Here is a 21,749-nt window from a genome sequence, read left to right on the forward strand (position 1 = left end):
CATTGTGTGTGACAAAATGGGACAGAAGCTTTAGTTTTGCAAAATGAGAACATTCTGGAGATATTTCACAACAACGTGAATATACTTAACACTACTGAACTGTACTCCTAAAAATGGTTAAGATGATGAATATTTCATGCTATGTGTTTTTTATAACAATTAGGGGGAGAAAAGCACTTTTGTAGCATATCAAAATATGATGGCTGTTGTTATGAACTAAATGTTTGTTGAATTCCTAACTCCCAATGTGACGGTACTAGGATGTAAAATAAGTCATGACACTAGAGCTCTCATGAGTGGGATAAGTGCCCTTATGAGAGGAGACACAAGAGAGCTTCCTTCTTCTCTTTCTGCTCTCTGCCATGTGAGGATACAACAAGATGGCCATCTGCAAACTAGGAAGCAGGCCCTCACCAGATATGGGATCTGTTGGCACCTTAATCTTGGATCTGTGAGAAATAAATGTTTGTTGTTTAAGCTCCCCAGCCTATGGCATATTTGTTACAGCAGTACTAACTACAACAGTTGTCTTAAAGCACTCATGCGATAAAATTGTGAGCCAAACTGTTTTTTTCATGGAATACCATTTTTAATTAGAAGAATAGCCAACAAATTATGGTTATTCAGACTTCGTTTTGTGTCAGACATTTCCTTGAAAATGAACAAAATGAGTCTGTAACGTTCAGGAAAACTTCGAGCTTTCATGCAAAAATAAGAATTTTGGAAACTTTGTATTTGTCACCATGAGCCTAGTAATTCCCACTCATACCTAAACACTTATCTAATGAAATCAGTGCTGGGTTATTTTGTAGGAGTTTGTGTGTGTTGTAAAATATATATGATATTTGTAATTTTAGCCATTCTTAAGTGTACTACTCATCAGCATTAAATATTCACAATGTTATATAACTGCTACCACTACCTCTACCAAAACCACCTTCATCGTCCCCAACAAAATGTTATATAACTGCTACCACTACCTCTACCAAAACCACCTTCATCGTCCCCAACAAAAACTCTATCCATTAAATAATGAATAACCCCCTTCCCTCTCCCTGCAGTCCCCAGTAACCTCTATTTTACTTTGTCTTTGACTATTCTAGGTACCTCATATAAGTGGAAACATACTATATTCATCCTTCTCAGTCTGCCTTATATCACTAAGCATGTTCTCAAGGTCCATCCATGTTAAAGCTGAAATCAAAATTTCATTCTTTTATATGGTTGAATCATATTCCATTGTATGTATATACCTACTATGTTTATCTAGTCATCTGCTGATGGACTCTAGTGTTGTTTCCACCTTCTGGCTATTATGAATAATGCTGCTATAAACATGGCATAAAAATATCTGTTCAACTCCCTCTTTTCAATTCTTTTGGATATATACCTAGGAGTCAAATAGCTGGGTCATGTGTTAGTTCTGTGTTTTACCATTTTGAGAAAATGCCAAACTGCTTTCTACAATGGCTGCAGCATTTTATATTTCCAAGAGCAATGCACAGGGTTCTAATTTCTCCACATCCACACAAACATTTGCTTTCAGTTTTTTTGATTATACATATCTGTATTAGTCAGCTCAGCTGCCATAACAAGATACCACAGACTGGATGGCTTACACAATAGAAATTTATGTTCTCACAGCTCTGGAGGCTAGAAGCCCAAGATCATAGTGCCAGCAGTGTTGGTTTCTGGGGAGGCCTCTCTTCCTGGCTTACAGAGAACCACCTTCTCATTGTGTCCTCACATGGCCTTTCCTCTGTCTACACGCAGAAAGAGAGAGATCTCTGGTGTCTCTTCCTCTTCTTATAAGGTCAGATTAGGGCCCCATCGTATGGTTTCATTTAACCTTAATTATCTCCTTAAAGGCCCAATCTCAAATACAGTCAAGCAGGGGGGTTAGGGTTTCAGCATATAATTTCAGAGAGACAATTCAGTCCATAACACCATCCTAATGGGTATGAAGAGATATCTCATTGTGGTTTTTGATTTGCATTTCTCTAATGATTAATGATATTGCACACATTTTCATGGGTTTATTGGCCATTTGTATATCTTCTCTGGAGAAATGTCTATTCAAATCCTTTCCCAATTTTTGAATTGGGTTTTTTGGGAGACTTCTATATATTTGGAATATTAACCCATTATCAGATATATAATTTGCAAATATTTTCTCCTATTCAGTCGGTTGTCTCTTCACTCTGATAGTTTCCTTTGATACACAAAAGTTCATAATTATGATGAAGTAAAATTGATCAATTTTTCTCTTTTATTGTCTGTGTTTTTGGTGTCATGCTCAAGAAACCACTGTAAAACCTAGGGTCATAAAGATGTTCCCCTACATTTTCTTCTAAGAGTTTTACAGTTTTAGCTGTTAAGTTTAGATCTTTGATCCATTTTAATTTTTCGGTATCTGGTGTAAAGTATGGATCCCATCCTTTCACACGTTGTATATCCAGTTTTCCCAGCAACATTTGTTAAAAAGATGACCCTCTCCTTCACTGAACAGACTCAGCACCCTTGTAGAAAATAAACTGACCATATATGACAGATTTTATTTCTAGACTCTCTATTCCATTTGTCTATACATCTGTCCTTATGCCAAGACCATACTGTTTTAATTATTGTAGCCTTGTAGTAACTTTCAAAGTTGGGAAGTGTTGGTCCTCCAATTTTATTCTTCTTTTTAAGGTCATTTGGGCTTTTCAAGGCTCCTTGCAATTCCATATAAATTTGAGGATCAGCTTTTCCATTTTTGTGAAAAAGGCTATTGGAATTTTTGTAGGGATTGTGTTGAATCTATAGATCACTTTGGATTGTAATAATGTCTTAACAATGTTAAGTCTTCCTATCCATGAAAATGGATTGTCTTTCCATTTATTTAGGTCTCCTATAATTTTTTCAGCAATGTGTTTTGTAGTTTTCAATGTATAAGTCTTTCACCTCCTTGGTTAGATTTATTCCTAAGTATTTAATTTTTAGACGCTAATGTAAATAGAATTGCTTTTTTAATTTCCTTTTCAAATCATTCAATGCTGCATATAGAAACACAAGCTGATTTATGTGTATTTTATACAGTGTAACTTTGCCAAATTTGTTTATTAGCTTCAGTTTCTTTCTTGTTGATTCTTTGTAATTTTCTATTTATGGAATCATATTATTTGTGACTAGAGATAGATTTACCTCTTCCTTTCATATTTGATGTCTTTTCTTTCATTTTCTTCTCTATTAGTTCTGGCTAGGACTTCCAGCACAACAGTGAATACCAATGACAAAAGCGTGTATCCCTGTCTTGTTCCTGATCTTAGGGGGACAGCTTTCAGTCTTTCACCATTGAGTATAATGCCAGCCATGGGTTTCTCATAAATGCTTTTTTCATGTGAGGAATTTTCCCTCTAATCTTAGTTTTCTAAGAGGTTTTAATCATAAAAGGAAGTTGGATTTTGTCCTTTCCTATGTCAATTGATATGATTATGTAGTTTTTCCCTTAGTTCTATTAATATGATGTATAATGTTGATTTTCTTGTATTGAACCACTCTCGTACTACTGGGATAAATCCCGCTTGCCATGGTGAATAATCATTTTATTATGCTATTGGATTTCATTTGCTAATATTTTGTTGAGGACATATGCATCTATATTCATAGGGATACTGGCATATAATTTTATTTTCTTGTGATATCTTTATCTAGTTTTGGTATTAGGGTAATGCAGGCCTCAGAGAATAAATATTCCCTTCTCTTCAATTTTTTGAAGGAGTCTGAAGAGAGTTAGTGTTAATTCTTCTTCAACTATTTGGTAGAACTTTGGTAGTGAAGCAATTTGGTAGTGAAGCAATTTGGTCCAGAACTTTCTTTGTTAGGGATTTCTGATTCCTGATTTGATCTCTTTACTTCTTATATGTGGGTCGAATCTTCTATTTCTTATTGAATCAGTTTAAGTAATTTATATGTTTCAAGGAATTTATGCATTCCTTCTAGGTTACCTAACCTTCTAGGTTACCTAGGTTACCTATAGTAACCTTCTAGGTTACTATACCTAATTGATGTATAGTAATTTGTTCATAGTATTCTCTTAGGATCCCTTCTATCTCTATAAGGTCAGTAGTAATGTCTCCATTTTCATTTCTGATTTTAGTTACTTATATCTTCTTTTTTTCCCTTGGCAGTCTAGCTAAAGAAAGGCTTGTCAGTTTGTTGATCTTCTTAAAGAACCAACTTTTGATTTCACTGATTTTCTCCACTGTTTTACTCTTCTCTATATTGTTTATTTTTACTCTAATCTTTAATATTTCTTTCCTTCTGCTATCTTTGTTTTTAGTTTGCTCTTCCTTTTTGAATTCCTTAAGGTAAAATGTTAGGCTACTGATTTGTGATTTCTCTTCTTTTTAAATGTGATTTCTCTTCTTTTCTCTTCTTTTTAGTTATAATTTTCCTGCACCCCATAAGATGTGGTATGCTGTGTTTCCACTTTCATTAATCTCTAAGTACAGTCATCCCTCAGTATTCATGGAGGATTGGTTACAGAGCCCTTCATGGATGCGAAACCCATGGATATGGAGAGCCAACTGTAATTTCCATTGCAATTTCTTCTTTGATCCATGGGGTACTTAAGAATGTGTTGTTTAATTTCCACATATTTGTGAATTTTCGTTTTCCTTCTGTTAGGGATTTCTAACATCATCCTACTGTGGTCAGAGAAGATACCTTGTGTGACATTTCTTTTAAAATCTATTGAAACTTCTGTTACAGCCTAACATATGGTCTATTGTGGAGAATGTCCCACATGTACTTATTAATTTGTATTCTTCTATTGCTGGGTGAAATATTCTATAAATGTCTGTTAGGTCTAATTGGCTTATTATGTTGCTCAAGTCCTCTATTTTGTTAATCATCTTATGTTGAGATGATCTATGCATTACTGAAATCAGGGTATTGAAATCTCCAACTATTCTTGTAGAACTATTTATTTCTCCTCTCAATTCTGTCAGTTTTTGCTTCATATAACTCCCGAGGGGCTATTAGTTACATAAATGTTTATAATGAAACTTCTATTAATATATAATGTCCTTAGTTCTTATAATCTTTTTGGATTTAAAGTGTATTTTGTTTGATATTAAAATAGCCACCCCAGCTCTCTTAAATTTGCATCTTTTCACTTTCAATCTATTTGTGTCTTTGAATCTAACATGAGTCACTTGTAGACAGTATATAGTTGGATCATGTTTTTAATCCATTCTGCCAATCTCTGCCTTCTGATTGGAAAATGCAATCTATTCATATTTAAAGTAATTACTGGTAAGGAAGGACCTGCCATTTTGTTATTAGTTTTCTATATGCCTTATAGATTTGCTGTCCCTCCTTTCCTCTCTTATTGCCTAACTTTTGTGTTATTTCTTTTCCTTTTGAATAAAATATTTTGATCCCTTCTCATTTCCTTTTATATATATTATATAGATATTTTCTTTGTGGTTATCGTGAGGATTACACTTAACAAAAACTCTGCTCTTATACACCTCTGTTCCCCACTTTCTGTTACTGATGTCATAAATTACATCTTTATACACTATATACCCAACAACATAGATTAGTAATTTTTTAATGCATTTGTCTTTTAAATAACATATAAAGTAAAAAATGGAGTTACAAATTAAATTACAACAAAACTCTTACCAAAGTTCTTTCTTTCTTCAGATGGCTTCATGTTACTGTCTAGTGTCCATTCATTTCAAACTGAGGACTATCTTTAGCATTTCTTGCTGGGCAGATCTAGTGGCAATGAACTCTTTCAGATTTTTTTTTTTTTTTTTTTGGTATAAAGACTTTTATCTTTCAGAGGAGTACTAGGGTTACGGCAAATTGCATGAAAGGTATAGAGAGCTCCCTCATACCATCTGCATGCCTTGCTCCCCACACAATAGCTTCCCCCACTATCAACATCCAGCACAACTCCCATCAGAGTGGTACATTTGTTACAACTGACAAACCCACACTGACACGTCATAATCACCCAAAGTCCATAGCTACATTAGTGTTCTCTCTTGGTGTTGGACATTCTACGGGTTTGGACAAATGTAAAATGAGATGTAGCCATCATTAGAGTATCATACACAGCATTTTCACCTCCCGAAAAATCCAGTGTTCCACCTGTTCATTTCTTCCTCCCCCCAACCCCTAGAAACAACAATGGGTCTTTTTATCACCTCCATAGTTTTCCTTTTCCAGAATGTTGAATACTTGAAATTTGTAACCTTTTCAGTTTGGACCCCTTCACTTAGTAATGTGCATTTTTTTTTTCCTTAGGTTGATTTTTTTTTTTAACATCTTTATTGGGGTATAATTGCTTTACAATGGTGTGTTAGTTTCTGCTTTATAACAAAGTGAATCAGTTATACATATACATATGTTCCCATATGTCTTCCCTCTTGCGTCTCCCTCCCTCCCACTCTCCCTATCCCACCCCTCCAGGCTGTCACAAAGCACCAAGCTAATATCCCTGTGCCATGCGGCTGCTTCCCACTAGCTATCTACCTTACTACGTTTGTTGGTGTATATATGTCCATGACTCTCTCTCGCCCTGTCAAAGCTCACCCTTCCCCCTCCCCATATCCTCAAGTTCATTCTCTACTAGGTCTGTGTCTTTATTCCTGTCTTACCCCTAGGTTCTTCATGACATTTTTTTTTCTTAAATTCCATATATATGTGTTAGCATACGGTATTTGTCTTTTTCTTTCTGACTTACTTCACTCTGTATGACAGACTCTAGGTCTATCCATCTCATTACAAATAGCTCAATTTCGTTTCTTTTTAAGGCTGAGTAATATTTCATTGTATATATGTGCCACATCTTCTTTATCCATTCATCCGATGATGGGCACTTAGGTTGTTTCCATCTCTGGGCTATTGTAAATAGAGCTGCAATGAACATTTTGGTTCATGGCTCTTTTTGAATTTTGGTTTTCTCAGGGTATATGCCCAGTAGTGGGATTGCTGGGTCATATGGTAGTTCTATTTGTAGTATTTTAAGGAATCTCCATACTGTTTTCCACAGTGGTTGTATTAATTTACATTCCCACCAGCAGTGCAAGAGTGTTCCATTTTCTCCACACCCTCTCCAGCATTTATTGTTTCTAGATTTTTTGATGATGGCCATTCTGACTGGTGTGAGATGATATCTCATTGTAGTTTTGATTTGCATTTCTCTAATGATTAATGATGTTGAGCATTCTTTCATGTGTTTGTTGGCATTCTGTATATCTTCTTTGGAGAAATGTCTATTTAGGTCTTCTGCCCATTTTTGGATTGGGTTGTTTGTGTTTTTGTTATTGAGCTGCATGAGCTGCTTGTAAATTTTGGAGATTAATCCTTTGTCAGTTGCTTCATTTGCAAATATTTTCTCCCATTCTGAGGGTGGTCTTTTGGTCTTGTTTATGGTTTCCTTTGCTGTGCAAAAGCTTCGAAGTTTCATTAGGTCCTATTTGTTTATTTTTGTTTTTATTTCCATTACTCTAGGAGGTGGGTCAGAAAGGATCTTGCTGTGATTTATGTCATAGAGTGTTCTGCCTATGTTTTCCTCTAAGAGTTTGATAGTTTCCGGCCTTACATTTAGGTCTTTAACCCATTTCGAGCTTATTTTTGTGTATGGAGTTAGGGAGTGATCTAATCTCATACTTTTACATGTACCTGTCCAGTTTTCCCAGCACCACTTATTGAAGAGGCTGTCCTTTCTCCACTGTACATTTCTGCCTCCTTTATCACAGATAAGGTGACCATATGTGCGTGGGTTTATCTCTGTGCTTTCTATCCTGTTCCATTGATCTATATTTCTGTTTTTGTGCCAGTACCATACTCTCTTGATTACTGTAGCTTTGTAGTATAGTCTGAAGTCAGGGAGCCTGATTCCTCCAGCTCCATTTTTCGTTCTCAAGATTGCTTTGGCTATTCGGGGTCTTTTGTGTTTCCATACATATTGTGAAATTTTTTGTTCTAGTTCTGTGAAAAATGCCAGTGGTAGTTTGATAGGGATTGCATTGAATCTGTAGATTGCTTTGGGTAGTAGAGTCATTTTCACAATGTTGATTCTTCCAATCCAAGAACATGGTATATCTCTCCATCTATTTGTATCATCTTTAATTTCTTTCATCAGTGTCTTATAATTTTCTGCAAACAGGTCTTTTCTCTCCTTAGGTAGGTTTATTCCTAGATATTTTATTCTTTTTGTTGCAATGGTAAATGGGAGTGTTTTCTTGATTTCACTGTCAGATTTTTCATCATTAGTGTATAGGAATGCCAGAGATTTCTGTGCATTAACTTTGTATCCTGCTACTTTACCAAATTCATTGATTAGCTCTAGTAGTTTTCTGGTAGCATCTTTAGGATCCTCTATGTATAGTATCATGTCATCTGCAAACAGTGACATCTTTACTTCTTCTTTTCCGATTTGGATTCCTTTTATTTCCTTTTCTTCTCTGACTGCTGTGGCTAAAACTTCCAAAACTATGTTGAATAAGAGTGGTGAGAGTGGGCAACCTTGTCTTGTTCCTGATCTTAGTGGAAATGCTTTCAGTTTTTCACCATTGAGGACAATGTTGGCTGTGGGTTTGTCATATATGGCCTTTATTATTTTGAGGAAAGTTCCCTCTATGCCTGCTTTCTGTTGGGTTTTTACCATAAATGGGTGTTGAATTTTGTTGAAAGATTTCTCTGCATCTATTGAGATGATCATATGGTTTTTCTCCTTCAATTTGTTAATGTGGTGTATCACGTTGATTGATTTGCGTATATTGAAGAATCCTTGCATTCCTGGAATAAACCCCACTTTATCATGGTGTATGATCCGTTTAATCTGCTGTTGGATTTTGTTTGCTAGTATTTTGTTGAGGATTTTTGCATCTATGTTCATCAGTGATATTGGCCTGTAGTTTTCTTTCTTTGTGACATCCTTGGCTGGTTTTGGTATCAAGGTGATGGTGGCCTCATAGAATGAGTTTGGGAGTATTCCTCCCTCTGCTATATTTTGGAAGAGTTTGAGAAGGATAGGTGTTAGCTCTTCTCTGAAAGTTTGATAGAATTTGCCTGTGAAGCCATCTGGTCCCAGGCTTTTGTTTGTTGGAAAATTTTTAATCACAGTTTCAATTTCAGTGCTTGTGATTGGTCTGTTCATATTTTCTATTTCTTCCTGATTCAGTCTTGGCAGGTTATGCTTTTCTAAGAATTTGTCCATTTCTTCCAGGTTGTCCATTCTATTGGCATAGAGTTGCTTGTAGTAATCTCTCATGATCTTTTGTATTTCTGCAATGTCAGTTGTTACTTCTCCTTTTACATTTCTAATTCTATTGATTTGAGTCTTCTCCCTTTTTTTCTTGGTGAGTCTGGCTAATGTTTTATCAATTTTGTTTACCTTCTCAAAGAACCAGCTTTTAGTTTTATTGATCTTTGCTATTGTTTCCTTCATTTCTTTTTTATTTATTTCTGATCTGATCTTTATGATTTCTTTCCTTCTGCTAACTTTGGGATTTTTTTGTTCTTGTTTCTCTAACTGCTTTAGGTGCAAGGTTAGGTTGTTTATTCGAGATGTATCCTGTTTCTTAAGGTAGGATTGTATTGCTATAAACTTCCCTCTTAGAACTGCTTTTGCTGCATCCCATAGGTTTTGGGTCGCCGTGTTTCCATTGTCATTTGATTCTAGGTATTTTTTGATTTCCTCTTTGATTTCTTCAGTGATCATTTTGTTATTAAATAGTGTATAGTTTAGCCTCCATGTGTTTGTATTTTTTACAAAACTTTTCCTGTAATTGATATCTAGTCTCATAGCATTGCGGTTGGAAAAAATACTAGATCCAATTTCAATTTTCTTAAATTTACCAAGGCTTGATTTGTGACCCAAGATATGATCTATCCTGGAGAATGTTCCATGAGCACTTGAGAAAAATGTGTATTCTGTTGTTTTTGGATGGAATGTCCTATAAATATCAATTAAGTCCATCTTGTTCAATGTATCACTTAAAGCTTGTATTTCCTTATTTATTTTCTGTCTGGATGATCTGTCCATTGGTATAAGTGGGGTGTTAAAGTTCCCCACTATTATTGTGTTTCTGTCGTTTTCCCTTTTTATGGCTATTAGCATTTGCCTTATGTATTGAGGTGCTCCTATGCTGGGTGAATAAATATTTATAATTGTTATATCTTATTCTTGGATCGATCCCTTGATCATTAGGTAGTGTCCTTCTTTGTCTCTTCTAATAGTCTTTATTTTAAAGTCTATTTTGTCTGATATGAGAATTGCTACTCCAGCTTTCTTTTGGTTTCCATTTGCATGGAATATCTTTTTCCACCCCCTCACTTTCAGTCTGTATGTGTCTCTAGGTCTGAACTGGGTCTCTTGTAGACAGCATATATATGCGTCTTGTTTTTGTACCCATTAAGACAGTCTGTGTCTTTTGGTGGGAGCATTTAATCCATTTACATTTAAGGTAATTATCAATATGTATGTTCCTATTCCCATTTTCTTAATTGTTTTGGGTTTGGTATTGTAGGTCTTTTCCTTCTCTTGTGTTTCTTGCCTAGAGAAGTTCCTTTAGCGTTTGTTGTAAAGCTGGTTTGGTGGCGGTGAACTCTCTCAGCTTTTGCTTTTCTGTAAAGGTTTTAATTTCTCCTTCAAATCTGAATGAGATCCTTACTGGGTAGAGTAATCTTGGTTGTACGTTGTTCGCCTTCATCACTTTAAATATGTCCTGCCAGTCCCTTCTGGCTTGCAGAGTTTCTGCTGAAAGATCAGCTGTTAACCTTATGGGGATTCCCTTGTGTGTTATTTGCTGTTTCTCCCTTGCTGATTTTCATATGTTTTCTTTGTATTTAATTTTTGACAGTTTGATTAATATGTCTTGGCGTGTTTCTCCTTGGATTTATCCTGTATGGGACTCTCTGTACTTCCTGGACTTGATTAACTATTTCCTTTCCCATATTAGGGAAGTTTTCAAGTATAATCTCTTAAAATATTTTCTCAGTCCCTTTCTTTTTCTCTTTTTATTCTGGAACCCCTATAATTCGAATGTTGGTACGTTTAATAGTGTCCCAGAGGTCTCTGAGACTGTCCTCAGGTCTTTTCATTCTTTTCTCTTTATTCTGCTCTGCAGTAGTTATTTCCACTATTTTATATTCCAGGTCACTTATCCGTTTTTCTCCCTCAGTTATTCTGCTATTGATCCCATCTAGAGTATTTTTAATTTCATTTATTGTGTTGTTCATCATTGCTTGTTTCATCTTTAGTTATTCTAGGTCCCTGTTAAATGTTTCTTGCATTTTCTGTATTTCCAAGATTTTGGATCATCTATACTATCATTATTCTGCATTCTTTTTCAGGTAGACTGCCTATTTCCTCTTCATTTGTTAGGTCTAGTGGGTTTTTATCTTGCCCCTTCATCTGCTGTGTGTTTTTCTGCCTTCTCATTTTGTTTATGTTACTGTGTTTGGGGTCTCCTTTTTGCAGGCTGCAGGTTCGTAGTTCCCGTTGTTTTTGGTGTCTGTCCCCAGTGGCTAAGGTTGGTTCAGTGGGTTGTGAAGGCTTCCTGGTGGAGGGGACTAGGGCCTGTGTTCTGGTGGATGAGGCTGGATCTTGTCTTTCTGGTGGGCAGGTCCACGTCTGGAGGCGTTTTGGGGGGTGTCTGTGGACTTATTATGATTTTAGGCAGCCTCTCTGCTAATGGGTGGGGTTGTGTTCCTGTCTTGCTAGTTGTTTGGCATAGGGTGTCCAGCACTGTAGCTTGCTGGTCGTTGAGTGAAGCTGGGTGCTGGTGTTGAGATGGAGATCTCTGGGAGATTTTCACTGTTTGATATTATGTGGAGCTGGGAGGTCCCTTGTGGACCAGTGTCCTGAAGTTGGCTCTCCCACCTCAGAGGCACAGCACTGACTCCTGGCTGCAGCACCAAGAGCCTTTCATCCACACGGCTCAGAATAAAAGGGAGAAAAAGAAGAAAGAAAGAAGGAAAGAAAGAAAGAAAGAAAGGAAGGAAGGAAGGAAGGAAGGAAGGAAGAAAGAAAGAGAAATAAAGAAAGAAAGAAAGAAAGAAAGAAAGGAAGGAAGGAAGGAAGGAAGGAGGGAGGGAAGGAAGGAAGGAAGGAAGGAAGGAAGGAGGGAGGGAAGGAAGAAAGAAAGAAAGGAAGGAAGGAAGGAAGGAGGGAGGGAAGGAAGAAAGAAAGGAAGAAAAGAAAGAAAGAAAGAGGGTAAGATAAAATAAAATAAGGTTATTAAAAGAAAAATTATTAAGAAAAAAAAATTTTTTTAAAGAAAAAAAAAAAAGACAGATAGAACCCTAGGACAAATGGTTGACAGCAAAGTTATACAGACACAATCTCACACAGAAGCATACACATATACACTCACAAAAAGAGCAAAAGGGGAAAAAATAATAAATCTTGCTCTCAAAGTCCACCTTCTCAATTTGGGATGATTCATTGTCTATTCATGTATTCCACAGATTCAGGGTACATCAAGTTGATTGTGGAGCTTTAATCCGCTGCTTCTGAGACTGCTGGGAATGATTTCCCTTTCTCTTCTTTGTTCGCACAGCTCCCGGGGCTCAGCTTTGGATTTGGCCCCGCCTCTGTGTGTAGGTCGCCGGAGGCCGTCTGTTCTTCGCTCACACAGGACGGGGCTAAAGGAGCAGCTGCTTCGGGGACTCTGGCTCACTCAGGGCGGGGGGAGGGAGGGGTGTGGATGCGGGGTGAGCCTGCGGTGGCAGAGGCCAGCGGGACGTTGCACCAGCCTGAGGTGCGCCATGCATTCTCCCGGGAAAGTTGTCCCTGGATCCCGGGACCCTGGCAGTGGCAGGCTGCACAGGCTCCCCGGAAGGGAGGTGTGGATAGTGACCTGTGCTCACACACAGGCTTCTTGGTGGCGGCAGCAGCAGCCTTAGCGTCTCATGTCCATCTCTGGGGTCCGTGCTGTTAGCTGTGGCTCATGCCCGATCTTGAGAGTATTGAGTCTTCTACCCATAAACATGGAGTTTATCTCCATTTATTTAGTTTTTTTATTCCTTTCATCAGAGTTTTGCAGTTTTCCTCATAAAGATCTTGTACATATTTTGTTAGATTTATACCTATTTCTTTTGGGGGGGTGATAATGTAAATAGTATTTTGTTCTTATAAAACATTTTATTTATTTATTTACTTATTTTTGGCTGCATTGGGTCTTCATTGCTGCGCGTGGGCTTTCTCTAGTTGCGGCGAGCAGGTGTTACTCTGTTGCGGTGCATGGGCTTCTTATTGCAGTGGCTTCTCTTTGTTGCAGAGCATGGGCTCTAGGGGCGCAGGCTTCAGTAGTTGTGGCACATGGGCTCAGTAGTTGTGGCATGCAGGCTCAGTAGTTATGGCTCATGGGCTGTAGAGCACAGGCTCAGTAGTTGTGGCACACAGGCTTAGTTGCTCCATGGCATGTGGGATCTTCCCAGACCAGGGCTTGAACCTGTGTCCCCTGCAATGGCAGGCAGATTCTTAACCACTGCCACCAGGGAAGTCCAACAGTAGTTTGATTAATTAATTTCAAATTCTACTAGTTCATTGTTGTTATATAGGGAAGTGATTGACTTTTGTATATTAACCACATATCCTGAAACCTTGATGTAATTGCTTATTAGTTCCAGGAGTTTTTGTTAATTATTTATGACTTTTTACATATACAATCTTGTCATCTGTGAACAAAGACAGTTTTATCTCTTCTTTCTAATTCAATATGTCTTTTGTTTCCTTTTCTTTTCCCTCAGGCTTTGTTTATCTCTGAATGTCTCCCTCAATTTTGAAGGGCAGTTTTGTCAGATAAGGAATTCTCAGTGGATGGGGATTTTTCCCCCCAGCACTTTGAATATATCAGTCTACTGACTTCTGGCCTCTGAGAAACTGCCTGATACTTCTTGTATGTGATGAGTCTCTTCTCTCCTGCTGCTTTCAGGATTCTCTCTTTGTCTTTGGTTTTCAACAGTTTAATTAGTGTCTTAATGTGAGTCTCTTTGGGTTTATCCTACTTCAAGTTCATTAAGCTTATTAGATTTGTAGATTCATGTATTTCATCAAATTGGGAGCCAGTATTCTTTCAAATATTCTTCCTGCCCCCTTTTTCCTCTTTTCCTTCTGTGATTCCCACAATGTCTGTATTGGGCTAGTTCATGTGTCCTACAGATCCCTTAGACACTACTAGTTTTTTCTTCTTTCTTTCTGTTCCTCAGACTTGATAATTCAAATTGTTCCATCTTTAAGTCTACTGATTCTTTCCTCTTTCTTCTGTTTGATGAAATCTGCTTTTGAACCTTCTGGTGTATTTTTCATTTTAGTTATTGTATTTTCAGCTCCAGAATTCCTTTCTGGTTCCTTTGTATAATTTCTATCTCTATTGATAATCCTGTTTTCTTCATACATTGTTTTGCTATCTTTGTCTATATCTTCCTTTATTTAGCTCTTTGAGTATCCTTAAAACAGCTGTTTTAAAGACTTCATTTTGAAAGAATGGAACCCAGGCTTGATCAGGTACATTTTCTGTCAATTAATTTTGTTCCTTCAAATGGCCCATACTTTCTTGTTTCTTTGTAAGCCTTGTGATTTTTTTGTTGAACAATGAAGATTTGAATCTTATAAAGTGGTAACTCTGGAAATCAAATTCCCCCTCTTCCCCAGAGTTTGCTGGTTTTTTTCAGCTATTGTAGGCTGCTTCTGTGCTCGGATAAGCCTGAGGTAAAAGCTTAAAGTCCCCTTAGGTTTTTTTCCACATCTTTCCTTGGGCATGGGTGGTAATTTTCTAAATTTCCCTCATTAGTGGTTGTTTTGGGGAAAAAAAAAAAAGACATTCAGGCAGTGGGGATGAAACAAAGGCTACCGGACTCTGTGTCTGTACCTTGTTGACCAGAGGCAGTTAGCAGTCAACACAGAACACCAATATTTGGAGGACAAGGTCCTTATTGCCTACTTTGGATCCAGCAAGCCACACCAGAGGTGTGGGTTGCCATCTTCCCAAATGCCTGTCACAGGGCTGGGGCAGTGGGAGATGGCCACTACTACACCAAAGGCTGACATCAACGAATATTAACAATTTACCAGACACGCTTTCCCCTGGAAGCTTTAAGTGTTCAGATAGACTGTAGAGTTCCAAAATAGTCAATGCAGACAGTTTCTGCTGATACAGTTGTTGTCCAAGTGGTGGGACAGATTCCTGTTCCTTCCCATTCTGCCATCTTCCTGACATTACTCTCCTTAGTGGTAATTTTTTTAATGTAATTTTTTTTATTGTATTCTGACATGTGTCATCATTTAAAAGTCCGCATAACTCAGTTAATCAGTTTTTCCAAATGAACAATTCATGATGTTACAAATGCATGCATAGACAAAAAGAGCCATTCAAAGTGGAAGAAGTCCAATAGCTTTTAATGTAACAGAGTATGAAAAATTCACTGAGTAGAAGAAGGTCACTTATATATGGTTTAGATTCTACACTGCAACTAACTTTTAAAAAATTACCACTTGTTCAGCTTTGGTATAATATCAAAGAAGAATACCTACAATTATCTGAAAAGGCTATTAAAATACTCCTCCCTTTCTTGGATTTTATTCCTCTACATCAACAATAAAAAAACAAATTATAAGATTGAATATAGAAACATATGAGAATCCAGTTATCTCATATAAAGCAAAACCATTAAACAAATATGCAAAACTTTAAAACAATGCCACTCTATTCAGGAATTTTTTTGTTTTGAGAAATGTAATTATACTTCATAAAAATATGTCATTTATGTTAATATGTAATATGTTTATTATTATTTTAAATGAATAAATATTTGTTTTCAGTTTTACTTTTAAACTCAATTCAGTTTAATTTTTTATTTTTAAATTATATAACTCCCATAAACAAAAGCTCTTTGAGGTCCTCAATAACTAAAAGGATAAAGAGGTCCTTAGACAAAAAAGTTTGAAAATTTCACTAAACCGTATCACTTTTGATGCTTAAAATTCATTACAAACAGAATGAGCCGTGAATCTGAATTCATACCTAGATCCATCATAGAATTCTATGCTCATTGAAAATATCTTTCAAAATGAAAAAAAAGAAACCTTTTCCTGATAAACAAAAGCTAACAGAATTCATTGCCAACAGACCTGCGCAAGAAATGAAGAGCATTGTAAATGGTAAAAATGAGAATACATTTAAAATTCCTTTTTTTCATGTTGTTTTAAAAGATAATTGTCTAAAGAAAAATAATAACAAAATATAGCAGAAAGGACAGTAGGAAAAGGAAATTTACTGCAGTACGGTTCTTATCCTATACGTGTAATGATATATTACTTGAAAATAGATTATATTTTAAAATGTATATTATAAACCCTAGAAGACCAGTAAAAAATAAGAGATACAACAAGAAGACAATAGTAGAGATAAAATAGAATCATTACAAAAACTAAGCTGATCCAAAAGAAAGTAGGAGAAAAGAACAAAGAACAGATGAGACAAACAGACTTTAAGACACTACCAGCACTGACATTAATGTAGATGGTCAAAGATATGACTGCTTACAGTGGGGGAGGCAGGGTATGCAGAAGGTACGGGGAGCTCTGTGTACCTCCCACTCAAGTCTGCTGTGTAGCTACAACTCCTCTAAAAGACAAGCTGGCGAACAAAATCCACCCCTCATTATTGTAACTACATACTTGCCTGTCATCTCTGAATTAAGCTCCAGAAAGGCAGGGACTGTACCTGCCTTGTTCCCTGCTACATATCAGTGAAACATTTTTCACCATTATCTACTGATCTCTAAATATACTGCTCTGACAAAAATAAATAAATAAAAGAAAAAACCTCTCAAAATGACTTAGAATACAAAATAACTATTCGTATACAATAGGTGTGCAAGAAGAACATATACACAGTTTATCTTTTAAGGAAAATATATCTAATGAGAACAAAATGTAAAAGAAACAAATTAACATCCCTGCAAAGACATACTTGGAGATTTTCAGATCATGATACACTCTCTAGCTTTTCTTTGAATGAAACTAACTAATCCTTCCCTTAACCAGTCAAAAAACACTTCTTCCTAAAGTTCATTTTCCAATTAGAAAGCTGATCAGATAATTATTCTGAAAATATCTATACAAACACGAGATAGGTTAGGTTTTCACTGAGGTAAATAATACTCTTTCTTTTTTAAATTAAAAACTAAAAGACAAACCACTTACTGCTAATAACTAGCTAATCTAAATTATTTCCCCCAAAGGAAAAATTCCAAAATATTAATGTGTTTTATTTCCATATCCTTTACGTAGTTTTGAGTAGATTGTTTAGCACATTAACTCACTAAGGACCTATTATGCTATGAAAAATCTGGAATCTTTCCAAAGATAATAACTTTAATAGATCTAAATTTTTTTTTTTTTTTTTTTTTTTTTGTGGTACGCGGGCCTGTCACTGTTGTGGCCTCTCCCATTGTGGAGCACAGGATCCAGACGCCTCACGGGCCCAGCCGCTCCGCGTCATGTGGGATCTTCCCGGACCGGGGCACGAACCCGTGTCCCCTGCATCAGCAGGCGGACTCCCAACCACTGCACCACCAGGGAAGCCCGACCTAAATATTTTTAATCGAAGAGTACACATTTGTGAAAATTACTTTAAAAGGAAAAAAAAAACCAAAAAACCTGTCCTACTGAATTATTCCTTAATATACTTATTGTAAAACTGTCCCATTTATTTCCCCTTCTTTGGCTTCTTTTTACTATTTTTTTGTTCTATTAATTTGCTAACATATTAATTCTTAAATGTTCCCAAATATCTAACTAGTAACTGTTTTCAACAAATTTAAAATCAAGAACAAAGCAATATTTGACAAATACGGTACCTGACAGAGGATGTTCTTGGCCCATGATCTCTGGAATCCATTACCCAACCAACATGACACTCTAGAGGGGGATTTGTACTATGTCTTGTTTTTCTCTTTCTTGGACTCTAAGGAAAAAGAAGTCAAACGTTCCAATTACCTTCAGTAGTGTGAACCTCACAAGTAAATTAAAAAAACCCTCTGACTGTAAACCAACTCAAATATTTTCATATGGTGGGTGACACATTATGAAATCATACGAAGTCACAAAACTCAAATATGTCACATACAAGTTACAAAAATTCACAAGACCCTTTGCTAGGTTTCAACACAAGGATTAAAAAAAATACAACTTAGAATGATTCCTCATTACACCTGATTGTCTTTAATTAACACTACCCATTGTAAAGAAGTTATTCCTTAACCTGAGAAGACATCGCTATGGTAAAATACCATTTTTTAATGAATTCTTGCAGTCTAAAATATACATTATTTTTATTGTTATAGAAACTAAAAAAGTATCATTTTGTAATGTTGAAGTATACAAACGGCAGGCTTTATATTCCTGGTGTTTTATGTACCTTTACATCAATGGCTTTGGGTTCTTTAACAACAGGATAAAATCTTGGTGTTTTGTTTGGATCTTGTAATCTAGGTGTTCGAGGTGTTTTGGGTGTCCTTGCAGGATAAATTCTAGGAGATTCTGGAACTACTGTGGGTAATGAACAGGCCATTGTTGCTGAAGACATTTCTGAAACATCAAACAACTTCTGAGCTAATTCATCAGTCAAATCTGCAAAATAAAAAGCTGTTAAAAGGATTTAGGTGCTAGAAAAATATTTTACTTTGGGAACAAGGATAATTCTGAAATTCTCTATTCTCAGAGGATTTTTTCATCAGAAATATTTCAAATATATAAGAAAGAATTTTTTAAAACCACTTGTCTACACATCACCTACCCTATTAAATTTTAATTTTGCTTTATTTCTGACTTTTCTTTTAAAGAAAAATATGCTAAAGACCACTGTGTAACCTTTCCTAATCCCATTTTGCTTTTCCTCCTCAGAGATAACCAGGCTCTTAAATTTGGTATTTTTATCTATTATTGTATATATATAATAATATTATTTTGCATAATTAACTTTATATAAGTGGCATCCCACTATATTATTATTTTGCAGGCTTTTTCAGTCAGTATTTTGTTTGTGACAATTATTCAGGTCTATTCATATGGCTTTGGCTTATTCATTTTCACTGCAGAATATCATACTGTTATACACATATCAAAATTTATTCATTCTCCTGAAGACATCTGTGTTACTTTCAAAGTTTTGGTATAATCAATAATGCTGCAATGAACATTGTTGAACATGTATCTTTATACAGGTGTGAGCATTTCTCTAGGGTTTATAACTGAAATGGAAATGCTGAGTCAAATGGCATGTGCATCTTCTGACTTACTAAATACTGATTGTCAACCTGCTTTCTACAGTGGTTTCACCAATTTATACTTCCAGCAGCAGCTTGTAAATGTCCCAACACTTTAACATCCTGCTCAAGGCTGGGTTTTGTGTAAACTTTTAAATATTTTTCCACCTCATGGGATTTAAAAGGTATTTGCATTTCTTTGGTTATTAGAGAAGTTGAGCATATTTTCATATAGTCATCACTCAGTTTTCCCTTTCATGAGCTTGCCATTTATATCCTTTTGACTATTTTTCTATTGGGTTGTTTTACTTAGTTTGTGAAAATCTTAAGATAAAATACTAAGTAAGCAAGCAGATGAATCAAGTAGTATTGTCAAAAATGCAGGCTCTATTTCTATGTGGTTTTTCTTCAGACTTATCAACTTCTTTTGATTCATACAATAACCTTTTGTTCACCTGACAGATATTATTGAGTACCTACTACTATATGCCAAGTACTATTCTAGAGGCAAGTTTGTAAACTCAAAAAGTGAACTTACCACTCTAAGACCTAGTCTCTCTGTCTTGACATTTTCCCTCCTAATCCATTTTCTTTACTGTTGCCAGAATGATTATTCTGAGGAGCAAATTAGGTCATTTCACATTTCTACTTAAAAATTTTCAGCATTTCCCTGTTGCCTTTGGAGAAGTATAGGCTCTTTATCATGGCATATAATACTTTCCTGATTTTGCCTCATCTATTGTCATTCTCCACTTCAATCTTGGTGCCCCAAATAGCAAGCTACTTGTTGTTCCTGTTTTCTGGCTTCATATCTTTTCATACGCTTTTTCCTCTATCTAAAAGTCCCTTTCCTTCATCTTCTTACACCCAGTTAGACTCATATCCTTCCTTTAATACCCAGCATGTTACTTTCCCTGGGAATGCATAGCATTCCTTAAACATCTTCTGCCAACAGAATTAATCAGTTCTTCTTTTGTACCACCTCTGCATTTTATCCATTTATTTTTAGATTTATTAAATTAAAATTTATTTTCTTACATATCATTCCATTAAATGCTAACAGTAAGTCTCAGTGCTTCCCTGAAAGCAAGGGCCAACATCTAACATGTATACCAGGCTGTACAACTGTGATTAGAAAAAAGTATATCCCTACCCAATGACTGATAAACTTAACTGAATTGTGTTAATGCTGTTTTTCTGTATAGCAAAAAGATATACAATCTCGGGAGTTAAAAGTAGGAGCATACAATGAAAATTATGGTAAATCCAGTGCCCTTGTAAAAGAAATATTCAAAGATCTAGGAGCAGTAACAACCCAGTAAGTAAGCTTCCTAGCATCTAGATTATGGTCTCTAAATTCCATTTCCCACTGATCCAGTCTCCTTAAAAACAAACAAACAAACAAACAAACAAACAAAAACAGTCTGAAGCACAAAGTATTATACGAGCCTAGGAAATTTTGAGCCAGAAAGCAATGAAGTTAAAAATGAAAATATAAGCATAGTTCATGAAAACATAGCAGCAAACTTTAGGGGACATCACCAGTGAAAACAATGACTGAACTGGATTAAGCACATCAAATAAATAAACCCCATGAGAGTTCATAATGATACTTTAAAACTTAAATCATATCTCTGGGTTGCTAGGGCACCAACTCATTATTCTGAAAATTATAAATTGAATACAAAGAAATAAACAAGAATTTATCCTTCCTTTCTTGTAAAAATTGAATTCCAGAGTAAACAAAGAATTTATAAAAAAAAAATTCTTCCTTATAGAATTCTAGGTTAAGAAATACAGAAGAAATAATAGAATTGGAAGGTGAATATTTTGCAACTCTAATGAAACAGAGGACCAGGGGAATATTCATCAGTAGCTGCTAAAAGCATGTGGTAAAACGTTGAGATTTCACGAGCCATGAAAGAAATAACTGATATACTGACTTAATTAAAATGAAAACCTTACGCTTTGCGAACAACACTGTCAAGAGAACAAAAAGACAAGCCACAGAATGGCAGAAAGTATTTGCAAAAGACACATCTGATAAAGGACTATTATCCAAGATATACAAAGAACTTTTAAAACTCATCAATTAAAAAAACAAAACAAAACAAAACCTGATTAGAAAATGGGCCAAAGACCTAACAGACACTTCACCAAAGAAGAAATACAAATGGCAAATAACACATGAAGATACTCCACATTAGATATCATCAGGGAATTGCAAAGTAAGACGACAATGAGATTCTACTACACACCTATCAGATTGGCCAAAATCCAGAACACTGACAACACTAATACATGCTGGTGAGAATGTAGAGTAACAGGAACTCTCATTCATTGGTGGTAGGAATGCAAAATGGTACAGCCACCTTGGAAGACAGTTTGGAAGTTTCTTACAAAACTAAACATACTCTTACCATACAATCTAGCAGTTGCCCTCCTTGGTACTTACCCAAAGGAGCTGA

General features: G+C 35.9%; 1 protein-coding gene across 4 annotated transcripts in view; it reads right to left on the minus strand.

Annotated features, from left to right (window-relative positions):
• LARP1B (La ribonucleoprotein 1B) overlaps positions 1-21,749 on the minus strand; it is a 120,131-nt gene that overhangs the window by 13,267 nt on the left and 85,115 nt on the right. For all 4 annotated transcript variants that reach the window (XM_089911515.1, XM_089911514.1, XM_022556929.3 and 1 more), the window contains 2 exons: positions 18,435-18,646; positions 17,875-17,981 (listed from right to left, as the gene is read on the minus strand). In XM_089911515.1, coding sequence (XP_089767641.1) covers positions 17,875-17,981; positions 18,435-18,646 — 319 coding nt within the window. The remainder of the gene's footprint in view (positions 1-17,874; positions 17,982-18,434; positions 18,647-21,749) is intronic.

This window comes from Delphinapterus leucas, chromosome 5, assembly GCF_059928025.1.
Source record: "Delphinapterus leucas isolate spDelLeu-1000000601 "Yukka" chromosome 5, BTC_Dleu_Yukka2, whole genome shotgun sequence".
NCBI lineage: Eukaryota > Metazoa > Chordata > Mammalia > Artiodactyla > Monodontidae > Delphinapterus > Delphinapterus leucas.